Source organism: Zingiber officinale, chromosome 6A, assembly GCF_018446385.1.
Source record: "Zingiber officinale cultivar Zhangliang chromosome 6A, Zo_v1.1, whole genome shotgun sequence".
In the NCBI taxonomy this organism is placed as follows: Eukaryota; Viridiplantae; Streptophyta; class Magnoliopsida; order Zingiberales; family Zingiberaceae; genus Zingiber; species Zingiber officinale.
The window spans coordinates 88,489,921-88,517,617 of record NC_055997.1 but is presented as its reverse complement, the minus strand read 5'-3'; the positions used below and the strand labels follow the sequence as shown (position 1 = coordinate 88,517,617).

The 27,697-nt window shown below is 37.1% G+C and overlaps 1 protein-coding gene across 2 annotated transcripts in view; it reads right to left on the bottom strand.

Annotated features, from left to right (window-relative positions):
• The window catches only part of LOC121996843, a 45,457-nt gene that overhangs the window by 12,549 nt on the left and 5,211 nt on the right, over positions 1-27,697 (bottom strand). Inside the window, exons 4-16 of one of the 2 annotated variants that reach the window (XM_042550973.1) lie at positions 15,420-15,487; positions 14,273-14,342; positions 12,917-12,998; positions 12,743-12,807; positions 7,987-9,024; positions 7,795-7,857; positions 7,639-7,685; positions 7,044-7,089; positions 6,857-6,936; positions 4,359-4,472; positions 3,751-3,832; positions 2,917-3,039; positions 1,849-1,929 (exon numbers count right to left, since the gene is read on the bottom strand). In XM_042550973.1, the coding sequence (XP_042406907.1) occupies positions 1,849-1,929; positions 2,917-3,039; positions 3,751-3,832; positions 4,359-4,472; positions 6,857-6,936; positions 7,044-7,089; positions 7,639-7,685; positions 7,795-7,857; positions 7,987-9,024; positions 12,743-12,807; positions 12,917-12,998; positions 14,273-14,342; positions 15,420-15,487 (1,959 nt within the window). Of the gene's footprint in view, positions 1-1,848; positions 1,930-2,916; positions 3,040-3,750; positions 3,833-4,354; positions 4,473-6,856; positions 6,937-7,043; positions 7,090-7,638; positions 7,686-7,794; positions 7,858-7,986; positions 9,025-12,742; positions 12,808-12,916; positions 12,999-14,272; positions 14,343-15,419; positions 15,488-27,697 lie in introns of those variants that run through there. The other variant, XM_042550974.1, reaches the window with a different exon arrangement.

Here is a 27,697-nt window from a genome sequence, read left to right as displayed (position 1 = left end):
CGTGAACTCTTGCATATTTAACACTACACCCGAGTTTTGGAGATGTAACGATCCTTGCCGAGATGTTACAGTCAAACCCTGCAATGAGTTTCTTCTAGAGAACAACCTAGCAATAACACAATAGTTTAATGGATCCATTCGTTGAATATTTGTCATAGTTTAACACTGGCTGACAACCTAACGCAGTCCTTCTCCTTTATCCAGACTTGGGACCGACCATGATGGGTTAATTCGTCATGGGTGGAGTTGACAATGGAATCAAGAACTCAAATTGCTCCTTGATATGATTTACTGCATTGACAATGGTGACCCCATTCGATTCCAAGAGTTGTTATGGCCCAAGTCATTCAAGGGGCAAGTTCCTCAAAAGGAACAATAAGACAATCATCTTGCTAGAATGGAGATACAAGTTTTCCCCTTCTTGACGGTTTGATTGGATTCAATAGAATCTTCACATCATTGGAGATCTGACACTAGGTAATAGGCCGCTCAAACCAACTTTATTCATGGCAAAATCAACTTACTGCCTCATCAATTGTACAAATATGACACGGTCCATGTTGGACAAGAAACCTTGATATGGAGTACCTTGTGACACTGAAAATAAGGCTAATCTACTAAATCGTTATTAGCATGATGAGAAGGCAATTGCAACTTCCATATAATGTGGAAAGAAAGATACTAAGGTGGCATTTGATTTAAGGATTTGGGAATGAGGGAATGGAATAATAGAAATACAAGGTGGTTGGTTAATGGATTTGGGATTAAAAATTTTGGTATCATTCCTAAATAATTTGGAATGGACAAAACCCAAGTAAAGTGGTGGTTTAGAATTCATTCCCGATTCTTTACACCACGGGCAGAGTTTTAAAAAAATATATATTATTTCATTTTTTTGTCCAATAAAAGACTTTCTTTTTTTTGCCCTAAGCCATCACTCCTTCCCCTCTTCGCTCGCGACGGATGAACAACCACGTCATGTGCGACAACACCATCGGCTCTCCAGCGCAAGTCATCGTATCGTAGGCTCGTGGCTCACAGTCGTCCGCTACTGCCATCTCTTCGTTTTGTCTGCCATCCCTTCCCATCAGCAACGAACCCCCTTTCCCGTCTTCCACCGTCGTGCACTAGGAATGCATCAATGTCGAAGTACATAACCGAAAAAAAAAATCAAAACTTTGGCATGCTTTGCTCGAAGGAACTTAGAACATGTTCAGGAAAGGACCAAGGTGCCTTCTCTCACATGGAATTGGAGAGGGAAGGTGCAGCGAAGGCAGAGAAGAAGGAGAGGGATGGGTTGGCAGAGAGCAGAGAAGGAAAGGGTTGATGCAAAGGAATGTTGTGTGGCAATTAGGAGGGAGTCAAATGGGGAAAGCATCAATAGACACCAGACACTGTCTTTTTTTTTATATATTGATGTATTATAGGTAAAAGTTTTGAAAAATGAATTGATACCTAATCCAAGCTTATAAACCAAACAATAACGTTGGAATGACTAAACCCATTCTCATTCCTATTCCTGCACCCAAACCAAACACCCCCTAAGAATCTCACTTAAATAGGTCAAACATTCAGATATTTTTGCATCTGTCATAGGTAGTCAAAACAAATGAAGCAAGTAATGTCATACGCTCTTAGACCATGACAGCCATTATATTCTTATGCATTTATCCAAAGTAATGATTGTAGAAATGTCAGCCATACAAGAAGAGAATGAAGAAGAGAGGATGCATTTACAGCAAGGATATAAGACTCATGATAGTCAAAATGAAATTGGCTTGAATCTAAGCATTTGTTTGTATAAAGCTGCAGAAAAACAGTAAATTGGTGAGTGTGGATGAGACTTACAAACTTATTTACAAGGCTATCAGGGGTGACCTCTCCAATTACATCTCCTTGGTAACCATCCCCAAGAAACTCCCTATCTACCTGTAGAGAAAGCATTAGTTAACAAAATCACATGCTACTTACAAACATGCAGGTACACGAGGATCCTAATGAAAATATTATTCTAATTTAGATAGGTAGAAGAGGCAACCTAAGATATTACAAAAATTCTCATTTACTCCACAGGTATAGAAGCTACGAGGGGATCACAATGTCTCATAAGTCAATTGAAGAAATTGTGTCTCCACCAAGACTCATCGTCAAACTTCATGATGTTGCGCATGAATAATGGGTGATAGTTTCATCATCTTCTTTATGACGACATCATGATTGGTAGGTGTTATGTTGATGCTAAATTGTGACTATTGAGGAAAGGAGGATCAATGAAGAGATCTCAACTGAAATGATCAAGATTAGATTTCAGCCAACTAAGAAAGCAGTATTAACATGTGATCAACAAGAGTAGAAGTTATGTGTGCTGTTGACACAAGCCTACCAAGAGTAAAGGGTCAGCTGCAAAGAGATCATGACAATTTGAGCCAAGATTACAAGACCTAACTAATAACATGGTAGCAGAGTCTCAGAGTCGAGTAAAGATATGTGTTGCATGCTAGATATAGAGTTGGTGGATGACATGTTCATACTGGAAACATGAGCTATGGATGAGTTGGATACACATTCAGCCATTGAACCCTATGGAAACAAGTTATGTTTAAAATGCAGTTGTGTTACAGGTGAAACCGTATCCACAGAAATAACCAAAAGCAAACACTACAATGTCATAAATGAAGATTTTCCCATATTCATCTTTTAATACTACGTTTTTTTTGGTTCATAGCTTTTGATACTATGTTGGTAATAGCTCTAACAAGACAAAATCTAAAATTTTGAATGGCAAATATTTAACAACAAAATATCTTAACAATTATGACACACATATAAATGGCTATTCCATAACAAAGCATGACCAAAAAGAAAGTAGTTCTATAAGAAACTTGCATGGCTTCATACATATAACCTGTTACTTACCAATCCCTTCAACTCTCCAGCTGCAAGATAAACAGGGTGTGCAACATGACAGTAACCCATAAGACGAGGCACTGTTGGAATAATGTCTCTGTGGTTCACAACTCTCCAACTATCTTTGACTTTCTGCACGTGCAAACGTATACAGATATCTTGAGGAAGTATTCACAGAACTATAAAAGAACATGAAAGTTGAACTGTAGATCTCTTCAAAAATTTACTAGTGAAATTATAGTTAGCACTAATCCACAACTAAAACCACCCATGCCAGTTGGTTGATGGTTGCATTAGGACAAGAAGTAAACCTATGAGCATGAATCACAACCCTATTTTTTCAATCGAAGGATAAGATTGATGTAGCTATCCTTAAATAGTTGGGACAACATTCTTGATGATTTGATATTTTGACCAAAAAAGATCAAGCATCAATTAAAATATGATTAAAATATTTTCTAGGTTCTGCATCTCAGAAGTTAAATGTCCCAGAAACTGCCTAGTAGTGTGGCATTAGTCAGGTGTTTTTATCTTTATTATTGCCTGCAGCCAGTAGGATCATTGATGAGTGTAAAGAATATATAATGATATAGATCTAATAAAGTTCAATTATTACTAGTTATTATGTACTTATACATCCATATAAAATATCAGTTATAGTGATACTGGACATAAAAGAGTGGACGAATTTCATTTGGTAGTGCAGAATCATATTGGAATTAATTAAACATTTGACCATGGGATTAATAACTACAGGCTAATCCAAGTAAGTAGAAGTGGAGGGCACAAACAATATATCTCATCATCTACCTCTCTTTAGAGTTGTAACAACCAATTTCATACCTCATTATAGAGTTCAGCAAACCTTCTATTACCAACTCGAGGAGAACCAAAGTTGTACATAGTAACAGATAGTTTGCCAAGCCTACAAATAAACACTTAAGATGCATATAAGTTGGATCTGAGGACATATCACAAAAAAGGTAGGCCAAATTATGGCTTCATAAGATTATCATGAGAAACAGAAATATAAAATTGAAAAGGGCAAACTAAAATTAAGCATTATCAAATGAATTATCATGAGAAAACATAACTACTAAGCAAACCTAAATTGAAAAAAGGCTTAGGTAAGCAAAGCCACTGTCATGTGTCACTGAAATCAGCCAAGTAAGCAAGAACGCAGTTCTATTGGTTGATTAAGAGAAGAATACAATGGTCTGATCCAAGTAAGTCTTAGGTAGAATCAGTCATTCCCTCCGATTTTGGGATATTTAGATCTATTCAGACTTTAAATAATTGATAAGAGAAGTCAAATAACTTTGAATTAATCAGGTCTCCACTTTTTGTGACAACATTTTACCAGTAGGTAAAGATACGTTGACTTAAAATGTGAAAGCAATGTATCAGTAGGGAGTGAATACTCCAATTATACTGAAACAAGGTTTACCAACTTTGCCATTTGGCTCAACGAAAGTTCGAGGGCAAGCAGGGTAGCAAGTGCACCACCTAGACTGTGTCCTGTAACATAAACCTGCCATGTGGGTATGCTTAGATCATCTTCTGGCCTGTCACAAAGAAAAAAATAACAATAATAATAAGGCAGTGACAACATACTGCAAATTTTTTTAAAAGAAAAAAACTGAGTTCCTTTGTTTTTGAAGATTATTATTATCTGCCATGAATATCAGTCTAAGTTGCTTCCTATACCATTCGATAGCCTTTACTTACCGACTCTACTACATGAATTCTATGAATAATATGCTTGGGATAAGGACTATCATGCAAATATGAGGCAGGTCAAGTACCTTCCTAAGTTCCATTACCAAATCTAAGAAGAATAAAAACAATTTAATTAATTATTGAACAGTTCACTGATATGACAACTCCACCAAGATATCATAAACAAGAGTAAATATTGTACATCACTTTTCTTTTGAATATACTCCACCTTGGTTACATGCTGTGGATCAGCAATCAGCATGAGTTATAGTTGTTTATTCATGTTGTAGAGTGAACCAATGGCGAGCATATACAATATAGATATGTTTATATAAAAAAAATATCCCTTGTAATTATGAATTAAAATACCGAGTCATGCCACCCAAAAATGGTATTTACTTGTCGCGCAACGTGGCACTAGGACCCTACTAGCACAGCGACCGCGAGGCCATCATGAGGTCCCAGAGGGTACGTGACCCCACGACAGCTGTGGGGTCATAGGCCTTTTTTGTAATTTTTTAAAATTTTTTAAATAGATTTTTTATTATAAATAATTAATTGTATATATTATTACAAATATAATATATTATTAATAATATTTATAAAATATTAAAATTTATTTTGAAATTTTAAATTAATAAAAAAAATTTAAATTTTTTAATAAATATTAAAAAATAAATATGAATTTAATATATTTTTAAAATATATTTTTTAAAAATTTGAAATAAATTTAAAAAAATAAAATTTACAAATACATTTAAAAAATAATTGAACCTTTAAATAATTTTATAATTATCAAAATTTTCAAATAATTTTATAATTTTAAATTTTAAAAATTATTTATTTTTTAAATATTTTTTATAAAAAATTAATAAAAAAATACTAAAATGAATTCAACACTTCCAAATATAACATTAATAGTGAACATATTTAATAATCAAATATTAATAAAATTAATTTTTAATTAATATATACTTATCTTTAAAAGTTTTTAAAAATATCAAAATTGTATTGTCATTGCAAAATATGATACCGAAAACATATCATTCCGATCCGGGACCCTAACTCCCACACGGATCAAAATTTTAAACCATGCTTATAATTCAAATATAGAGATAACAAACTTGCCCGTGGCAACCTAGTCAAACACACTATTGTATTTTATTTAGATGCATTTGATTCTCATGATACAAGGTCAACAAAAAAAAGAAGGGATTGTTGGATCAAGTGGAGCAGCCAATGATACAAGGTTAGCATTTGCAATGTGCAAGATGATTTAGCTAATGAGTGTTGGGTCTACAATCAAACAAAATAAATATGACGATCAAGCAAAAACATATAGCATCTTCACAAAAATGTAAACACTGAACATATGATGAGGGGAATGGCTGCATTACCTAAAGAAATGTCTAGAGAATGGCATTTCATGAGTGTTTCTCATGAAAAATCCTGGCAATGAACTAATCTCCTTAATCATTAAAGGTGAGTTCATTTTTCCTAAAGAACTTCCCCACATAATAGTGCTGCAACAGCTTCACCATTAGGGGACACAAGTGAGTTTATATATACATACAGATAAATGTGTAGTCATGTTTGCCTGGGAGATTATGATGACTGTGAACAATAGTTCAGAGATATATCACTTACAGGTTACAACCTTCTTGATTGAATCTTTCTTATTTTCAGGTATATAGAAAACTGAAAATTTTATAGAAAAATTAACCACCAAATTTATTACAAAGAAGGATCCATAATGGTAACTTGTCAATTAGATAGTTAAATTTGACTTGGAGATTAAAATGACCATGAACAATAAATAGATTTCTCTCACATACAGAATTAGGTAGTTATGTTTGCCTCGGAGATTACAATGACTATGAACAAATAGACCACCCACACACACAAATATGGATATTCCAATTTCAGATTACAACCTTCTTGATTAATCCTCGTTTTTTCACATATAGAAAATTGAAACTTTTATGAATAAATTAACCATATTTATTACAGAGAAGAGTTCAAAACAATAACTAATAAATTCGGTAATTATGTTAGTCTTGGAGATTACAATGACCTTGAACAATAGATCTACTGAAATTAATGTCACCATAATGCAAGTATATTGAATAGAAATAAAAAAAAACCAGTAAAAATGCATATTTGCTAGCACTCTACAAAAGTGATCTTTTTTAAACTAATATTATAATACTTGCAAAAAAGAATGACTTACTCAGGATCAATAGAAAGCTTAATAAGCATCATTATCCTATTCTTCACCGAATCATAAGCACTGAGAAAGCCACTATGAACCTGGCAAATTGAAGAAAAAAAATGATTTTAAAACAAATAGAATAAACATATTTCATAAATTGATATAAGACTAGCAAAAATTTAAAAGATTGAACTTACACAATTACCTGAACTTCTTGCTTAAAGTCACCACTTAGCCTCTCAGGATTGAGCCTATATGATTTGATGGAAAATGGAAAATCAGAGCACTAAATCATGTAACAATTATTCATATCTTCACTCTATCAAAGCTCAAATGTCTAATATAGCTAATATGAACAAATTTATTAACCTTTAATTTTAAATTAGCTCAAATCCTTTGATTTAAATTAAATTGCAATATAGAAAATTCTAGTGGTAGTATCCTTGGTTTAAAGGAATCGATAACATTATTTCCATTTTTTCCCTCTATATACCCATTTTTTTCCCTCTATATACCCATTTCTTTCTTTACTATCTTACATGTATTGTGTCATGGGGCATTAAAAAAAACTCAAACGTAATCATTATTATAAGTGATTTACTTCACGAATCTGGGGAAAAAATGATACTAGAGAAAATATGTCTTACGTCAGAGTTTTTAGGATAGTATATGAACTACTAATACAAAAATTATTCTATAAGCCATCAAAATTCTGTAAAAAAAACACGTAAGAACCTAGACAAGAATTACACTTGTATATATAAAAAAAATAGAAAACTAAGAATATTTTAAGCTCTTACCCAACAGGAAGTAGCATTAGGTCCGTTCGTAGATCCTTCCATTTTGACTGACAAATAACACAATTTCACATGCAAGTTCCATAGTACTTGTCAACATCAAAAACCATCTAGCAAGAGAAAACAATGGCGATTTCATTAATTAATAAAACAACATACTTGCTCAGTACCCCGGAAGGCAACAACTAATCTTTTCCGCAATGAATCACGCCATATGGCCACCTACAAATCCTTGTTTGTTAAAATTTATCCTCGAAAATAAGATACATTTACTATCCATTTTTCTCTAAAATAGATGATAATCATGTCTTTGAATAAGTAGATGATATAATTATGCAGTTGCAAATGCACCTGTGTATCGGTGGAGGGGTTATCAAGATAGCAGATCTTCTCAAAGTCAGACTTAATCAAACTATTACGTCCCAATGAAGTGGCAAGCATTGCCCAGGCTTCCAGAGCACTTTCAGCACACGAAAAAAGTTCCCTCATCTCATCAGCTTTTTGTGTTCCCAATGCAAATCTTTCTGTAGCTACATTTCCTGTTTCATTTTGAAAATCTTCCACATTTTCATCATCAGTCTTGGAGATGTCTTTATTATTAGCATTGCTACTATCAAGTAATGACAGTAGATCCTTCCTTTGTTTAGAGAGTACGGAAGTGAGGATCATTAATGCGCCAAATATTGTATCTGTTTGACTTAGTACATCTTTTGATATTTTATCTATGTCCAAAACTGAATACTTGGAACCATTAGTTGAGGGTTGGTCATTCCTTTTCTCATCATCATCCACTTCTTCAGGTGTTGCTAATCCAGACTCTACATACTCTTTTTCTGCAATTGTGCGCAATTGTAAGCTGGCCTTGTTTAACATATCAAATCCGTCCCAAAACTTAATCTCAGGAAGTGAAAAGCCTAGCTTCTGGCATACAGTCTGATTAATACTATCTGCAAAAGTTCTCCAGAAATACTCATCTGGTGGATCAGATCTACCATCCTGTTTTTCGAAGGACCATCTTCCTTCAACATTTTGGAGAGGAACAGGGGTGACTTCTTTCTCAAAGTTTGAGTTATTTATGGAGCAACCTGAAGATTGTGGACTGCTATCTTGCTGCAGAAATGTGGATGAACCAGGAAACTTATTTGTTTCAGTGTGTTCTGAACCAACATTATCATTGTTGGACGAGGAAGGTTTCTCAAGATAAGTATATCTGAATGTGTTTAATTGCCCAAAGGCAGAGTCTACAAACTGACTAACGTTGATACCCTCAGAACCGAAGAAAATTTTCAGTGCAGATCCATAGCTGCTTTTCATAAGAATATCTGACAAAAAAGATATTCTCCACCATTGTCTATCTTTTTCAATTTCATCACAGCTCTTATAAATAACCTGATAATAAGCATTAATTGGATAACCATAAAAACTACACATAACAGATGAGCAATAATCCACAAGAAACACCCATAACAAATGAGAAGTGCCAGAAAGATAGGGCCTAGCTTTATAGAATAGAAACTCCTCTATAAGTAGAGAAGATAAGATACATGTCTGATAGGAACAATTTAAATTAGTCTAACAAAACAGAACCCCTCAAGTTGGAGCAAAGATATGGATTATATCCAACTTATCCAAAAACCTAATAACCGATAGGTTATGAATACTTGGTGAAGTTCTGAACAAATTTTTCTTCTATAAAAGTATGAGGAATCGAAAATCTTTTTAGAAATAACTGGATGAGGAATGAAGATTACAGGCATGAAATCGAGAATTAGGCAATTGAAGTTGTTCCTACCCCTATGAATAATCGGGGGCTCAAGAATTAATAAATCATGGCTTAGAAATAGGGTTGTCAAAAATAAACCCGACCCGACAACCCAACTCGAGTTGACCCGAAAAAAATCAGGTTCGGATTGGCCATTTTCGGGTTTGGGTTGAAGGGTTTTCAGGTCGGGTTCAGGTTGAACCGAATTTAGGATTTAGTGGATTTGTGAGAGTTAAATCAAATTTTATTTTGAAAATTAAGATGTTTTTATGTATATTAATATCCATGTTAGTATGATAATGATGGAGTATTGAGATAAAAGTGAAGAATTATAGGGAAAATAACAAAAAAAGAAAAAAAAAATTAATTTTGAATCGGGTTTTCGGGTCGGGTTCGGGTTTAAGGCTTTCAAGTTGAATTCGGGTTCGGGTTTGGGTTTGGGTTGGGTTTAAAAAAAAAAAATCCAACCCGACCTGACCCACCCAAATTGACACCCTTACTTAGAAATCAACCTCAACATTAAAATGAGTAGACACCAGTTTGCGAATGATTTTTGCATGCACTTACTACCCATGCTGATGTATCATAAGTGAGGATTTTGTGCTTAAGCCGACAATGTAACAAGACTTAATGTGATGCAAAAGATAAGTCCATACACCTCCACCAGCAATAATATGACTGCTTGCCTCAATTGGCGTCTTACAAAAATGAATGTGAAAAAATCCCAAAGGAAAATTTGAACAATTATTGATTGAATTATCTAAATCATTGACAGGGAGGCTTCATTCATAGAGATTAACAAAACAGTCTCCAAAACTTGATAAAAAAAAATTGACTAAATTATCTAGAAATGATAAAATAAATAATAATTTTAGATAGAATCAAAAGAAAAAATAGGCCATGATTTGGTTTATTTTAATTAGTTTATTGTCGTTTGCCTCATTCTCTTTTACCAAGAAGAATTTGATTTCTAATATATTACTACCCTCTCAACTTCTGTGACTACACAGAAACAGAAGGAAGAGCTAATCTGGTTTCCATTCGAAATGAGACCAAGACTGAATCAATCAGATGTCATTCATAGGATATGGTACAAAGCAAACTTGCAATCTGGTCCAAGCCCACATCGCAGTGGAAACTAGTTTCGATTTGGTCCAAAAATTGCTATAGATCTGCTACAAGGGATTGAAACTTTAAGAGAGAGGTCTCTGCCAACTGATCAAGCCACAAATCAAATGGAACTTCAACATAGATTTGACTCCCACTACTCCCATGGTTTTCTTTCTGAATATTACTTTTGTTTACTTTATTAATTCATTTAAATTTTGGCATTTAATTAGTTTTTCTCCGGATACTTCCATATATTATCATCCTTATTTGTAAAAAATATCATCACATGCATAACTTCTTTATCATATAGACCAGAAGAATAAATTCATCCATCATATTTTCTCTATCACAACTTAGATTATGATATTATTTAATTTATAAGCGCCATGACTTATTATATTGACATGATGAAATAAAACGCCACCATTATTGTGAGATATTTAAGAGATATAGATGCTAGTTGCACGTGTCCTGAAAAATACTAAATGATCCGAGATCAAGGAGAATTGACTTGAATATCAATCCCTTTAAAAAGAATACATTATGGCATTACAAATACATCTAGTAAAACCCTTACCACATCTAATAGCCCATCTCTTGAAGTAGATCATCCTTTCATCAAGCCTCTTAAAGAACCCTAACAACGCACCACTTTTAAAAAACAGTTATATGACACTAACCATATATCTAGTATAATTCTTAACACACTTAGCTACCCAACTCAAGATCAACGATCCTTTAATCAAGTCTCCTAAAGGATCCCCTATCAACTCACTACCTTTAATGAATATTCAGTATGTCATTATAAAAAAAATAGTAATTAGCAATGAAAGTTACCCTTTTACCAAATTAAATACTTTAATCAGTCTGGTAAGACATACAAACAAGTGTCAATTCAGCCATTTTTAAAGATTGCTTTGGCTCCTCTTTCTACCTTTTTCTATAGAACTGAAAACATTAGAGAGAAAGTGAAGATGACACCTATTAAGGGAAAAACTATGAGAGATGCGTTTAAGATGATATAGACATGTACTTAAAGGACTAATAAATCTCCTAGTTTGGTGATGTGAGACCATGACAAATACACATTAATCGAGAAAAAGAGAGATCAAATAAGATTTAATTAACAATAACAAAATAAGATAAAATTCATCTAAATATATATAAGGATATGGTAAAAATAACCCAATGACAGGGGATTCATATAGCCGACTCCACTTAGTCAGATAAAGGTTTAGTTGTTGTTGTATTTTTAATTTTTTATCCATGAAACTAAGTTGAGAGATCTGCTATATGTATAAGCAAAGATAAATGTTGATACTAGACAAAAATTACATTGACAATGCACCTAGGTGAGAGATTTACTATGTGCATATGCTAGATAAATGTCAATGCTAGTAGGAAAATTCCATTGATCCATGCACTTCTCTTCTATTTACCCACTTTTTCTTACCCACATAATATAGTGCTTACTTTGTGTTTGTTTGTTGCAAGAGGATAAGTAGTAGTTATCCTTGTCAGTTTCAATGAGTTGAAGTTGCACAGAAATATCTAGACATGTTGAAGACTTATTTTACCACATTTATTTTTCCCACATTGCATTTCTTCTTGCATTTACAGCTCGATGTACTTTACTTTTCCATAGTTGATGCATTCCTTATAACATTTCCTTTCCATACTCAAGATATACATGTTTGGATTTGGAACTTGAATCCTTTATTTAAAAGAATGAATAAAATGCTTATCCTGTGATTTTTCCTACTCGTGGTTTGATTGTTGTTGCCCAGCAGTTGTCACTAAGAAGGGTCTCTCCTGACATGTGGAAGCATACCCCTAGGCCATGACATTTCAAAAGTTGGGACATGAAGTAATCAAGATATTTAGTAACCACATTACAACAACATAGCCAAATTGCTGTCATTTGAAATATCTGATGATGCTGTTGAGAACCAGAAAATATCAGAACACTCTAGTGAAGAAAGAGATAATTAGTATATATTAAATCTAAAAAGGAACTAATGATGCAATAGGTTCAAAAAAATCATTCATGGAGACAGACATGTAAATAAAAAACGAACCAGAAAAAAATAGTTTTCCAAAAACAAGTGTCTGCATTTATTATATTGAAGAATACCTTGAAAAGTTGCTTACAGAAAGCAAATAATAATAATAATAAAATTTCAGATAAAGGACTACTTAGAAAGAACTTTAGAGAAGATAAATAAAAGCGCTTGCCTCTAGATATATCTTTCCACCACCACCAATCCCTTCCAAATCCACTTCCACCTCATGCAGATTGCCTAGAATAAGAAAGTTTATTCCATTAGATTACTGCAGAAAGATCGTGTTTTAAGTGTATAGCCATACAATTATAGCCAGGATAATTTACTTTCAAAATGTAGGACTTACCATCGCAGAAAGACTCAATGCTAACTGCTGCATTTCCCATCCGTTTGTGTGGAGCAACAAGGTTTGCATCCCAAGCCATAACCTTTGATTGTTAAGTAATATGGTAATTGATGTGGTAAAACATAAAGGGCTAAAGCACCAGGCGATATGTATAACCTGGGACAAGCAAAGTTTTTTTTTTTTTTGGTAGTAGCATAAAGTAAAATTGGTATTAGAATTTGGAAATACTATTCAAAATCCAAAACAAGGATCCACTAATCTGATGAGGTGTATTATACCAACCAGATGACCATTACACCACCTCAACTAATTGTATCTTTTCAAGGTGTAAAATTTGAACTGTGTTGACAGGTGTTGATTTATGAAATAATTAGGGGTAAAATATTCAAGCACAAATTATCTAATCTAATGTTGGCATTTTGCCATTGTACATAGACAAGAACACTCATATAATTTGAACCAATTTTAAGGGGAGTGTTGGCTATGCAATTGTAACTTACAGTCATATCGTACAGAGATGAATTACTACTTTTTAAAGAAAAAAAAATGCAATCATTTATTAGTTATAATGACCAGTAAGCATATTTAAAGTTTGGGATGTCTTAAAATTGAAATATTTGTGACAAGACGAGAATTTATTGCATTTTGAACCAATTTTAAGGGGGGTGTTAGGTATGTAATTGTAACTTACAGATACAGTCATATCATACAGAGATCAATTAAAACTTTTTAGAGAAAAAAATGCAATCATTTATTAGTTCTAATGACCGGTAAGCATATTTAAAGTTTGGGATGTCTAAAAATTGAAATATCTGTAACAAGATGAGAATTTATTGCATTTTGAACTAATTTTAAGGGGAGAGTTAGGTATGTAATTGTAACTTACAGTCATATCATACAGAGATCAATTACTACTTTTTAGAGATAAAAATGCAATCATTTATTAGTTCTAATGACCAGTAAGCATATTTAAAGTTTGGGATGTCTTAAAATTGAAATATCTGTAACAAGATGAGAATTTATTGCATTTTGAACCAATTTTAAGGGGAGTGTTAGGTATGTAATTGTAAATAGTTAGAGGCTATACACAAATCACAGAGTTGTATATGTAAAATGATAATGAGATAATATAGATAGAGGAGACTACCAAAGCAAATAACTCTAGTAATGCACCCTATAAAGTATGAGATCAATCAAACTATTGGATTGAGAATAGCTATTAAAGCAATGACCTTATACAACATCAACATCAAACCATCCCACAACAAGAATAATTGAATATCTACTTTGTAACACCAGTTTGGAAGACAAAATAAACCTGAAAATGAGACAAAGCTGCTACCAATCGACTTGTACCTGTAAAGTTTTTCCTGATACCTTCTTGAGATTTAAAGTTAAGTTCTCATTCCATATTGGGTCCTTTGACCTACAATTAAGGCTACAAGTGAACAAACACATAAAAATAATATGTTAAAAGCTAATAAATAATTTTATCTGTAATTTAAAGAGTAAGAAGAAGGAGGAAGAGGAAGAAGAAAAAGAAAGAGAAGAAGAGGAGGAGGCCTCTTCTTCTTCTTCATCTCTTTCCGAAGAAGTTACCCTCTTCCTTTTCTTTTCTTCATTTTTTTTCCAAAGAGAAGTAGCCAAGGAGGAAGAGGCAAAAGAGGAGGAAGAGGAAGAATAAGACCAAGAGGAAGATGAGAAAGAGGAAGAAGGGAAAACAAGAATCTCTTCTTCATCATCGTTTTCTGAAGAAGTATAGGAAGAAGAGAAAGAAGTAATCAAAGAAGACAACAAAGAGATAGAGGATGAAGAGAACAGAGGGTAAGAATGAAGAAGAGAAAAAAAGGGCAAGAAAGAAGAAGAGAAAGAGGAAGAAAAAAGAAGACGACAAAGAGGAAGAGAAAGAGTACAAGGAGGAAGAAGAGAAAAAGGAAGAGTAGGAGAAGGAAGAAGATGAATATGAAGAGGAAGAAAAGGAGGATAAAGACTGGGAGGAAGATCCTCCTCCTTTAGATTCTTATGTTCCTTCTCTTTTTCTTTCCACTTCTTCTTCAAGTTCTTCTTCCTCCTACTCTTCCTCCACTGCTTTGGTATTCTCCTCTTCAAGAAGGATTAAGAAGAGAAGGAAGAGGAACAAGGGTAAGAGGAAGAAGCATAAGAGGAGGAAGAGGAACAAGGCAGCAATCATATATAAGTCTAAATCTTTGCAGCAAGTTTTATTTGTGCATTTGCAATGATCTCTAGCTTAAAAACAAAGGGAGGGAGCATATGCTTAACATATGGAACACCATCCTAAGAGATCATTGTGAGACAGTAATCTCAATTGAATTTCTTTAGATTCTAAGCAAGCTAACAGGATAGAATGAGGACATATAAACAGCCAACCTGAAGCAACTACATCATACCAACAATGAGGTCATGTTCATAGATTGGTATTAATGTAAATTCTGAGGATTGTCATATGAAAATGTACTGCTTAATTTGGAATAAAAGTACTTACGCCCATTTCACCTTGCTTTTGACAACCTGACCATCAAGTTGTAATACTACATAAGGATCACTTGTTCCCTGAAAAATTACAACCTCCATACAGATAATAAAGAGACATTGGAGTGCTAAAAAACAAAAATATAAGCTTTTAATTTTGTAGAGTTCTACAATAACACATGAATGTCCAACCATTCAAAGGTTTAACAATCTGTAGTTCAATTATTAAAAAAGGTTAGGACAACAAAGTTAGCATAAGTTTAATACTTAACACTATTGTGTAGCACTTTACAAGTCATTATCTACAATTTTGATTTATTAACCATTACTATGTACTTGTCACAAAGAAATGGCTACATAACAAAAGAAATTCATATGTAATTGACCAACCACTAAATATTGTTTTCATGAGTGGGAGAAAACCATTGTCTCAATTAACCAGCTTGAGAATGGTTCAAAACAAGGTTTAACTATTGTTCCATGTTGGAGCTTCAAACTTCGGTTAGAACAATATAATTTTGTCACCATCTTCCGCCAACAATCGACAACAGGCATGCTTTAAAGCGTGCTAAGCTCCACCTCAAATGAGTTTTATTACTATAATGTCTTCCATTTAACTTGTTTATCTCCAAATATCAACATATACCCAAAATTCAATTGAATTAAAATTTTGATAAATCATGTTACAAAAAAAAAAGTCTGTCATAGTCAGTCCCAAGTGCAGATGAGAAAGGATGATGGTTGCATTATATTATCTGTATATATTAGTTACCCCACACACACACGGCTATGCTCTGCTGCAGACCATTCATCGTGCGACCATGCGCAACAGTGGTCCAAGCGCGCCTTTTCTCATTAATCGCATGTCATCCACAGTTCTTCACGCTCAGATCCCTTACAAATCTTTTTTCCAATAAGTCATTGTTTCCTGTTAACCCTAGGATATTTGGTAGCACTTGTTTTGTTCGTGATATTCGTTCGCATGCCACTAAATTAGATCCCAAATTTTTGAAGTGTATCTTCCTTGGTTATTCTCGTCTTCAGAAAGGTTATAGGTGTTATTGTCCTAGTATTAACAAATATCTTGTCTCAATCGATGTTACCTTTATAAAAGACACACCTTATTTCTCATCCTCACCTATTCCGACTCGTCAAAAGGAGGAGGATAATTTGTTTGTGTATTCTATCACATCCTCTACATCTCTCTTGGAGTTGCCTCCTGTCAAACCACCTATTATTCAAGTCTATTCTAGGCGTCAACCACTTGATTCATGTCATGCGGCTACTAGTTCGTCATCCAATCCCGTCCTAAGCGATGATCTTCCTATTGCATTATGCAAAGGTAAATTTTGTACTTATCCTACTTCTTTTGTTTCTTATAATGGCTTGTCGTCTTCCTCTTGTTCTTTTATTGCTTCACTTAACTCTATTTCTATTATTAAAACTGTTCGTGAGGTCATATCTCATCCTGGTTGAAAAGATGCAATGATAGAGGAGATGAATGCTTTAGATGATAATAACACTTAGGATTTGGTTGATCTACCTTCAGGAAAACGGGCTATTGGATACAGAGTCAAGGCAAGTTTGTCGTCATTGAAAATCTTTGTATGGTTTGAAACAGAGTCCTCATGCTTGGTTTGAAAAATTTAGTCAGGTTATTGAAAAATTCGATATGATGAAAAATAAGTCTGATCATTCTGTGTTCTACAAGCAGTCAAGAGCTGGTATCATTCTATTTGTTGTATATATGGATGATATTGTTATTACTGGTAGTGATACCACAGGAATCTCATCTCTCAAATCTAACATTCATACTCAGTTTCACACAAAAGACTTGGGGTGCTAAAGTTACGAGTAAAAAAGATATATTTCTATCTCAGACAAAAAATATCCTCGATCTATTAACTGAGATAGGGAAATTGGGGACAAAACCTTATAATGCTCTAATGACTCAGAACATGCACCTCACAAGAGATGAAGAACTATTTGAACATCCTGAGAGATATCGAAGATTGGTTGGGATAGTTGAATTATTTTATCATGACTCATCCAAATATTGCATATTCGGTTAATGTTGTCAGTCAATTCTTGTCATCTCCAACTTTTCATCATCGGAAGGCGTTAGAGCAAATTTTGTGTTACTTGAAGGGAGCACCCGAACGGGGTATCATATATGCAAATCATGGCCACACTCATATTGAATGTTTTTCAGATGCAGATTGGGCAAGTTCCAAAATTGATAGAAGATCTACTTCAGGTTATTGCATCTTTATGGGAGGAAATTTAGTCTCATGGAAGAATAAGAAACAAAATGTTGTGTCACGGTCTAGTGCAAAGTCAAAATATAGGATTATGACACAATCTATGTGTGAGATAATGTGAATATATCAACTATTGACTAAAGTGAGATTTAAAATTTTAGTATTAGAAAAACTATGGTGTGATAACTAAGAACTCTTCGTATTACATTGAATCCTGTGTTTCATGAGCAAACTAAATACATTGAAATTGATTGTCATTTTGTTCATGAGAAAATTCAACAAACTTGATTTCTACAAGATATGTGAAGACTGAAGAACAACTCGGGGCCATTTTCACAAAAGCTTTAAATGGGGTTCAAGTTGATTATCTTTGTAATAAGTTGGATACGATTAATATGTATGCTCCAATTTGAGGGGGAGTATTATCTGTATATATTAGTTACCATATTATCTATATATATTGATTAATATATCTGTCAAATTAGGCTAATTATCAATTAGCCTAATTATAGTTTCCTAAGATAGATTTCTAGTGTGTATATAAATGTCTCACTCTTGAATAAAGGGTATGAAAATTGTTATTTGTTTAATAGTTAGGTTGTCAACCAGTGTTGAATTGGGGTAGGGTTCAATGAATGGATCCACCAAACTATTGTGCTAATGCTAGATTGTTCTCCGGAAAGAATGTGTTGCAGGGTCCAATTGTAACATCTCAGCAAGGACCACTACATCTTTATGAGAACTCGGGTGTAGTGTTAAATATGCAAGAGTTCGCGTTGCAGTAACATATCAATAAAGACCACTACATCTCCTTTAAAACTTAGGTGCAGTGTTAAATATACAAGAGTTCTCACACCATAGGTTGGATAAAAACAAATATTATAGAAAAACTAATGGTAAAATGGAGCATAGGGACGCTCGCTAGTAAAATGGAGGTAGTCGATACAATAATTAGGAGAAGAATTTTATGCATATAAGAGATAAAATGGATAGGAGAGAAGACAAAGATGATAGAAAACTCGGATTTTAAGTTATGATACATACAAAGGAGTAAAACAAAAAATGAAGTAGGTAATGTTTCGTTAAAAGATAAAGTTATAAGAATAATTAGAAAAAGGGATAGGATTATAACTCTCAAGATAGTAGTCGCGAAAGAAACTATTAATGTAATTAGCATATATGCACTCAAGTAGAATTAAATGAAGACACCAAATCTAGATTTTGTGATGACCTAGATGAGGTATTACAAAATATTTCATCAAACAAAATGATTTTAATATGAGAAGATAGAAATGATTTTATGGTTGGGAAATTTTTAGAGTAAATACAATATCAACACCCAAATTCTCTTAAGGATAAAGGGCAAAGGAATGGTATTATAAATATGGAAAAATAGCCAAAAAAAAAAAAATGGCTAAAATTATGTATAAAATAAGTGGGGAAAAATGCAAGTGAGCTATAACGTTTGTAAATTGATTTTAGGTTATAAATGATCAAATATATCTAAGCTAATTGGAGGTTATTTACCTAAGAGCGAAATTAGTATTTTATATAAAATTGAAAGATTTGAAGCCTAAAAAAAATATTGCTTCATGAAAAATAGCAAGAAAATTAACTAAAGTAATTTGCAAAATGCAAAACAAATTTAGACTCCCAAAAACTCCCAACCATTAAACTCCTAAAATAAATACAACTTGGAACTCTTTGAAGCTGATATTGAAGAAACGTATCAAGGAATATACTTGTAAAACTATATATAATTAAAATAATTAGCTAGTCGAGTTATAAATACTACTTATATTATGGATAATATTACATATATTCATAGTGTATTTTATTTTATTAATATTAAATTTATTTATATAATTGATATGGTGCATGGGATTATGGGTTTGAAACAAGAAATGAAAAAGGAAAAATTATATTAGATTTTGCGATAGTATATGACCTTATACTAGCTAATATATTTTTTAAGAAAAAAGAATAACATTTAATCACGTTTAAAAGTGGAAATAATAAATCATAAATTGACTTAGGAATAAGGATAGAAAGATTTGTAAAGATTGCAAGGTCCCTAGAGAAAATTTAACTACTTAACATAGATTAATAGTGTTGAATATGCACTTCAAACATAGTATCAATAAAAGAAAAATATGCACGACTCTCATAATTAAGTAATGGAAGTTAAAGGAAATGATAGAAAACAAAATATATTTAAGGATAGGGTAGAAGTACAATTATTAGGAAAAATATACGATAGCTCAAATATGACATGAGATAAGATGGTATCAAAGTTGAAAATAATAGTCAAAAGTATACTCGGTGAGTCAAGAAACGCACAGTAAAAAATCTTGATGATGGAATGAGAAAATACAGGAGAAAGTGAAAGAAAAATAAATAGTTTATAAGACATTATATACTTGTAAAAATGAGGAAACTTAAAAAAAATATACACTAGCTACGAAAGAAGCTACAAAATAAGCTAAGAAAGCGGTGAATGAAGCATAAAATGAAACTTTTAAACACTTATATCAAAAATTAGATATAAAAGAAGGGGAAAAGAATATTTATAGAATAGTTAAAGCGAAAGAGAGAAAGACAAGAGATCTTATCCAAATAAGATATATTAAAGATGAATATAATAGTGTATTAGTAAATGATAAGGAAATAAAAGAGCGGTGGAAGAGATATTTTCATCAACTTTTTAATAAAGATTTAAATGACCAACTTAACTTACTAATTTAAGTAGATCAAATGAGTATAAAAATTTAAATTTCTATCATAGAATTCAAACTTTAGAAGTAGAACAAATTTTAAATGAGATACAAAATAGAAAAATAATTGGACCAACATTCCAATAGAAATATGGAAGTGTCTAGGGAAACAAGGTATTGAATGACTTAAAAAGTTATTTAACTTGGTATTGAAAATGAAAAAATGTCTAATCAATGAAGAGTAAGTACTCTAGTTCCCTTATATATGAACAACGGAAAACGTACAAAATTATGCAAACTATAAGAGTATTAAACTAATGAGTCATACTATAAAACTTTGAGAAAGAATAATAGAAAAAATATTAAGAACGGAGACCACAATGACCGAAAATCAATTTGAATTCAAAGCTAAAAGGTCAACCATAGAAGTCAAGAACAAAAATACGATCTACACAGTATTAATTGACCTAGAAAAACTTATAATAGAGTCCCAAAAGAAATTATACAGAAAATTTTAGAAAAAAAAAATATTAACGTAATATATATTGACCTAATTAAAGATATGTATAAAAATATAACGATGAGAGTGAAAACTTCAAGCGAATTAACCGAAGCATTTCCCATAAAGATAGGGAGCACATGTTAAAGAGTAAATACTAAACTCGAATCTTGACGAAAAACACGAGTGAAGATTTTAGGCTTAGCAGAGTAAAGACAAAATATGAAGGGGAGCATTGGCGCAACGGTAAAGTTGTTGCCATGTGACCAAAAGGTCACGGGTTCGAATCCTGGAAACAGCCTCTTGCAAAAAGCAAGGTAAGGCTGCGTACAATGGATCCTTCCCCGGGACCCCGCATGGCGGGAGCTTCGTGTAACGGGCTGTCCTTTTTTTTTTAGAGTAAAGACAAAATATATAAAATTTAAGTTTAGCAATATTAGATATAATAAGACAATTGTTAAGATGGGAGATGATAAGTTATGAGTTTTAAGTATTTAGGATCTTTTTTGCTTAAGGATGGAGGAATTGAGAAAGATGTCTTACATAGAATACAAGGTTGAAATAGAGAACATCGGGTGTTCTATGTGATTGTAAAGTATCTTTAAAACTTAAAGAGAAGTTTTATGAAACGGCAGTTAAACTGCTAGGTTATATAAAGCTAAATGTTGGGCTATGACTCGAGCATATGAACAGAAGATGAGAGTTACAGAGATGACGATGTTAAGGTAAATATATGGGCATATGAGGATGGATAAAATAAGAAATGAAGACATTAAAGAGAAAATCAAGGTTGCATTTATTGATGGTGATCCTGTCTAAAAGTCGATGAGATGGAAAGCTGGGGATGTGGAGGTCCCGCTGACCGCCCGTGGACTCCGCTCCGCCTTATAGAACAAATGACGTCAGTGCCAAGCTAGGGAAGGGGTCCCCGGCATTGGCCCTCCGACGCTCAAGTCAGTCACCGGCGATGATGTAGAAGGCGAAGCAACAAGAATAAACACTGTAGCACAAATAGTGTATATCGCGTACCTCCACCGATGCTTGGACCTCCCTTTATACAGAGTTTCTGTAGCTCGCGTGCACGCTTCCCCAGGCGAGCACGCTTCTCGAAATTTCCCCTGAAAAGACTTGTCATGTAAAGTGTCTCTGACACAATACCTTAACAAGCCTAGCATATCTCTGATGTGACAGTGGAAGCTTCAGTCGTACGATCTTCTTGTTGACCATGTCTGGTGTCAGCGGCACTAACTCCCAAAAGGATGTCGAGAGATAATATAGTGGGCCCGTTGCTAGGCCGAGCGGATTAGCCGCTCGGCCGGAACTTCACTGCGCCTGTGCCGCGTCCGCTCGGCCGGAACTCCGTTGCGCTTGTGTCGAGTCCTATTGTCGTATCCAAAAGTCGATGAGATGAAAAGCTGGGATGTGGAGGTCCCGTTGACCACACATGGACTCCGCTCGACCCTGCAAAATAGATAACGTCAGTGTCAAGCCAGGGAAGGAGTCCCGGTGTTGGCCCTCCGACGCTCAAATCAGTCACAGGCGATGATGTAGAAGACAGAGCAACAAAAATGAGCACTGTAGCGCAAATAGGGTATATCGCGTCCCTCCACTGATGCTTGGACCCCCTTTATATAGAGTTCGTGTAGCGCGCGTGCGCGCTTCCCCAGGCGAGCACGCTTCTCGAAGTTTCCCCTGAAAAGACTTGTTAGTAAAGTGTCTCTGACACAATACCTTAACAAACCTAGCATATCTCTGATGTGACAGTGGAAGCTTCCGTCGTACGACCTTCTTGTTGACCATGCCTGGTGTCAACGGCACTAACTCCCAAAAGGATGTCAAGAGATAACACAATGAGTCTGTTGCTAGGCCGAGCGAATTAGCCACTCGACTAGAACTTCGCTGCGTCTGTGCCGCGTCCGCTCGGTCGGAACTCCGCTACGCATGTGCCGAGTCCTGTTGTCGAGCTGAGCGAGGCAGCTGCTCGGCCAGACCTTCACTGCACCTGTGTCGAGTCCTGTTGCCAGGCCGAGCGGGGTAGCTGCTCGGCCAAGATTCTACATATCGTCCGACCGGCCAATACAGTTATCATCCGTTTGGCCATATGATACCTGAGCGTTGACCGCCCTAACTTTGACCTCCATCGTGGCAACTAACCCCTGCAGGATGGGCCCCTCCTTATCGTCGTATCACATGCCTCCCCCTCAAGTCTAGTCGCAGGAGGCTACAAGTCCGACTGGACAAATTACCAATGACGCTTTTCACCCGATCGACTTATGACACTCCTTAGCTTCTGATCGGACTGACGTAGCCCGACAATCGGCTATGTGACCGCTGTCTTATAACTGAGCGAATGTGTTAGCAAGTTTTTTTGTCGATCGACCTATTGAAGACTGTCGTTCGGCGATACATTTGCTTCATTACGCCGATCAACACAGGCAAGATCTTTGTGCTTCCTTGGGTGGGAGCGATCTAGGTTTACGACATCCGAATTTCTGGGAAATCGTGCAAATCCCTGCTCATTATAGCTGAGTGTGCCTCTATGCCTCTTAATTACCTTCATTAAATGTCATCCCGTGGCCCAACGCCATGTGTCCCTCCTGTCGCCGCACGCTTGACGTGACAGGCGGATATCCTCTGGCGATGTGACTTTTAGCGCTTTGAATTCAACGGCCAGATTTCTGCCTAGGTCTCCGCGACTCTAGATCGGACGGCCTCGATCAACCGGCCCTAGGGTTTATAAACCTGTGTTCACCGCCTTCTCCTTGTGTATATCTCCATCTTCGAACTCTTTGGTGATACTCCACCTTTGTTTCTCGGCAATATCCTCCTTCTCTTGCTCCTCCGGCGACATTCCAGTAAGCTTTCCTTCCCTCCAATCGCATCTTTTCGATGTCTTCTTTGCTTTTTGCGATGGCGAGTTCTTCACAGCCTCCCGTCGCCGTCCCCGGACCTTGGTACACCTCTACTGAGTTCAGGTTTGGCGCCGGGGACGGTGAGAGCTTGACAGTCACCTATGAGTTTCCTTCTGATTACCAAGTTTTTCTTCCTTCTCCTTCCGATCGACCAAATGCTCAGCCGCCCGGCTGTCTTTGTTTCTTTAGGGATCAGTTTACCGCTGGTCTGCGGTTTCCAATCCACCCCTTCTTTCCTGCCGTATGTAGATATTTTCGTATCTCTCTTCACCAACTAGTGTCGAACTCCTTTCGACTGTTGTCAGGGGTGATGGTTCAATTCCGCCAACAAGGCATTCCTCTCACTCCCCGGCTTTTTCATTATTTTTATTATCCCAAATTATCCGAGACAGGGACTTTTCTTTTCCAAGCCCGAGTGGGCTTAGTTTTCTTTAATAAAATGCTGACCTATAACAAGCATTGGAGGAAGTACTTTTTTGTGCGCTTTCCCGAACGGCCAGACTTCCTGACCGACTGACAACTCGAAGTGGCGAGTCAGCCTCCACTAAAAAAGTACAAGAGCCGATCGGACTACCTCAATGCAGCTTCAATATTGGCCAGTCAAAAATATGACAACCACAAGTTGCTGCTAAAGGGTGTCCTCTACGTTTTCGGCTTGAGTCCGATCCATACAAGGCTTCCGTCCAGCCTAGGTATGCAACTTCTTCACTTCTTCCTTTGATTCTAACTGATTTCTCTCCTTCTTTTGCAGTTGACATCATGTTGCGTGCGCGTCTATCCGAAAAGGCCAAGCTTGCGGACGCTGAGATCAATGCGGTGGTCGTGGCCGTGCTGGAGAGTCGCGATCTTCGGGCAATCGTCTCACAAGAAGACCCGCATGGCGAGAGCGAGGGGGCTCCAGCCTTAGTAAGCAAAGGGATAGCCAGCCGGACGACCAGTGGTAGAGCGGTTGGTGCATCGAATCCTCTTTCTGAGCGGCTGCCGGTGATTCCGGTTGAGAGGGCGTCGGAGTCGGCCTCATCTGGGGAACCACTGATAAGGCGCAAAAGGCGTCGGGTAGAGACTTCATCGCGATCTGCTTCCTCGGTGGTGCGAACCCCCACCAGAACTAGCCCGCGCCCTTCGGCCAAGCGAGTTGAAACATCGACCCCAGCTCCAGCTCCGGCGACTGTTCCCCCTACATCGTCTGATCGGACACCATCCTTATTCGATCTGCCACAGGGAACCATCTGCGCGCCACCAGTTGCCTTCATGCCGCCGCTATCAAAGATTTGAAAATCTGGCATCCGTCCGACGTCATCGTCTCAACCGTCCGGAAGAGCGACCTCGGCCCAATCAGCCCCGAGCAGTCAGCGCCACATAACGGCGGTTCTTCATCTTCCAACTGAGGAATGGCGTGAGTCGGATGGGTTGACGCACAGATATGGGTTGACGCCCGAGCTCGTGCAGCGGTCATGCCTCCGGGGGCGCTCGCAGGCAGCCACACCCAGATGTCCACTGGGATAAGTGTTATATTTTCTTAATTTATCTCCGATTGACGCTTATATTCTCCTGGTTACTCGTAGTATTAGGTAGAGAGTCTAATCATGTGCCAAAGGCTTGCTTTTTTGGAGCAGGAGGTTAAGCAACTAAAAGCGTCGAGCGATCAATCATCTGCTTCTCAGGAGCGGCTAGAGCAGATGAAAACTGAGATGGCTCAGCTAAGAGTCGATCTGGCTAAGAGCGTCGAGCTGCTGGAAGCGGAGAAAGGAAAAAACGCCAAGCAGGCCACCCAAATAGCTCGGCTTAATAAGCAGGTCAACACCTTTAAAGCCAAAATCCATTCAACCAACACCAGGAAACTCCGGGCTATTGAAGATATGGAGATCAAGAATAAAGAGTTTCGGGTGTTGGCTTAAAATTTAAAGGATGCTGAGGCCGCGCTGAAGGCCGAGAGGGATGGACGGTTGGCCGAGCAGACTTCAACGAAGACCCAGCTCGACACCAAGGACGAAGAGTTGGACCGGTTGAAGGAAGAACTTGAGGCCTCCCGAGCGGCCCTAGAGACATATCAGAGAGCCGAGTCGAGTAGGTTCGAACTCATGAAGCAAGACTACATCCGCTCGGATGTTTTCAATGACAAGGTCGCCAACCGGGCACTTCCCTAAGTTAGTCGAACGTCCCTTCCATCGCCAAGTCAAACAGATGAATTGCCCGGTCGGCGACCTTGTCATTAAAAACATCCAAGCGGATATAAGCTTGCTTCATGAGTTCAAACCTACTCGACTCGGCTCTCTGATATGTCTCTAGGGCCACTCGGGAGGCCTCAAGTTCTTCCTTCAACCGGGCCAACTCTTCGTCCTTGGCGTCGAGCTGGGTCTTCTTTGAAGTCTGCTCGGCCAACCGTCCATCCCTCTCGGCCTTCAGCGCAGCCTCAGCATCCTTCAAGTTTTGAGCCAACACCCGAAACTTTTTATTCTTGATCTCCAGATCTTCAATAGCCCGGAGATTCCTGGTGTTGGCCGAATGGATTTTGGCTTCAAAAGTGTTGGCTTGCTTATTAAGCCGAGCTATTTAGGTGGCTTGCTTGGCGTTTTTTCCTTTCTCCGCCTCCAGCAGCTCGGCACTCTTAAGCCACATCGGCACTTAGCTGAGCCATCTCAATATTCATCTGCTCCAGCCGCTCCTGAGAAGTAGATAATTGGCCCCTCGGCGCCTTCAGTTGCTTAACCTCTTGCTCCATAAAAGCAAGTCTTTGGCACATGGTTAGACTCTCTACCCAATATTGCGAGTAACCAAGAGAATATAAGCGTCGATCGGAGATAAATTAAGAAAATACAACACTTACCCCAATGGGCATCTGGGTGTGGCTGCCCACGAGCGCCCCAAGAGGCATGACCACTGCACGGGCTCGGGCGTTAGCCCATATCTGTGCGAGCGGCCCCTGAATGATTATCTGGTGCTCGGGGGCTTAAGATTCAGCGTCATCCGACTCACGTCATTCCTCAGTTCGAAGATGGAGAATCGCCATTATGTGGCGCTGACTGCTCGAGGCTGATTGGGCTGAGGTCGCTCTTCCAGACGGCCGAGTGGATGACGTCGAACGGATGCTAGACTTTCGAATCTTTGATGGCGGCGGCATGAAGGCAACTAGTGGCGGGCAAATGGTTCCCTGTGGCAGATCGGATAAGGATGGTGTCCGATCAGACGACGTAGGGGGAACAGTCGCCGAAGCTAGAGCTGGGGTCGATGTTTCAACCCGCTCGGCCGAAGGACGCGGGCTAGTTTTGGTGGGGGTCCGCACCACCGAGGAAGCGGATCGCAATGAAGTCTCCGCCTGGTGCCTCTTGCGCCTTATCAGTGGTTCCCTAGATGAGGCCAACTCCGATGCCCTCTCAACCGAAATCACCGGCAGCTGCTCGGAAGGAGGGTTCGATGCACCAACCGCTCCACCACTGGGTGTTCGGTTGTCTATCCCTTCCCTCACTAAGGCTAGAGCCCCCTCGCTCTCGCCATGCGGGTCTTCTTGTGAGACGATCAGTCGAAGACCGTGGCTCTCCAGCTCGGCCACGGCCACCGCATTGATCTCAGCGTCCGCAAGCTTGGCCTTTCCGGACAGACGCGCGCGCAACATGATATCAGCTGCAAAAGGAGAGAAATCAGTTAGAATAAAAGGAAGAAGTGAAGAAGTTGCATACCTAGGCTGGACAGAAGCCTTGTGCGGATCGGACTCAAGCCGAAAACGTAGGGGACACCCTCCAGCAGCAACTTGTGGATGTCATATTTCTGACTGACCAGCATTGAAGTTGCGTTGAGGTAGTCCGATCAACTCTTGTATTTTTTTGGTGGAGGCTGACTCACCACTTCGAACTGCCAGTCAATCGGGAAGTCTGGCCGCTCGGGAAGGCGCACAAAAAAGAAGTACT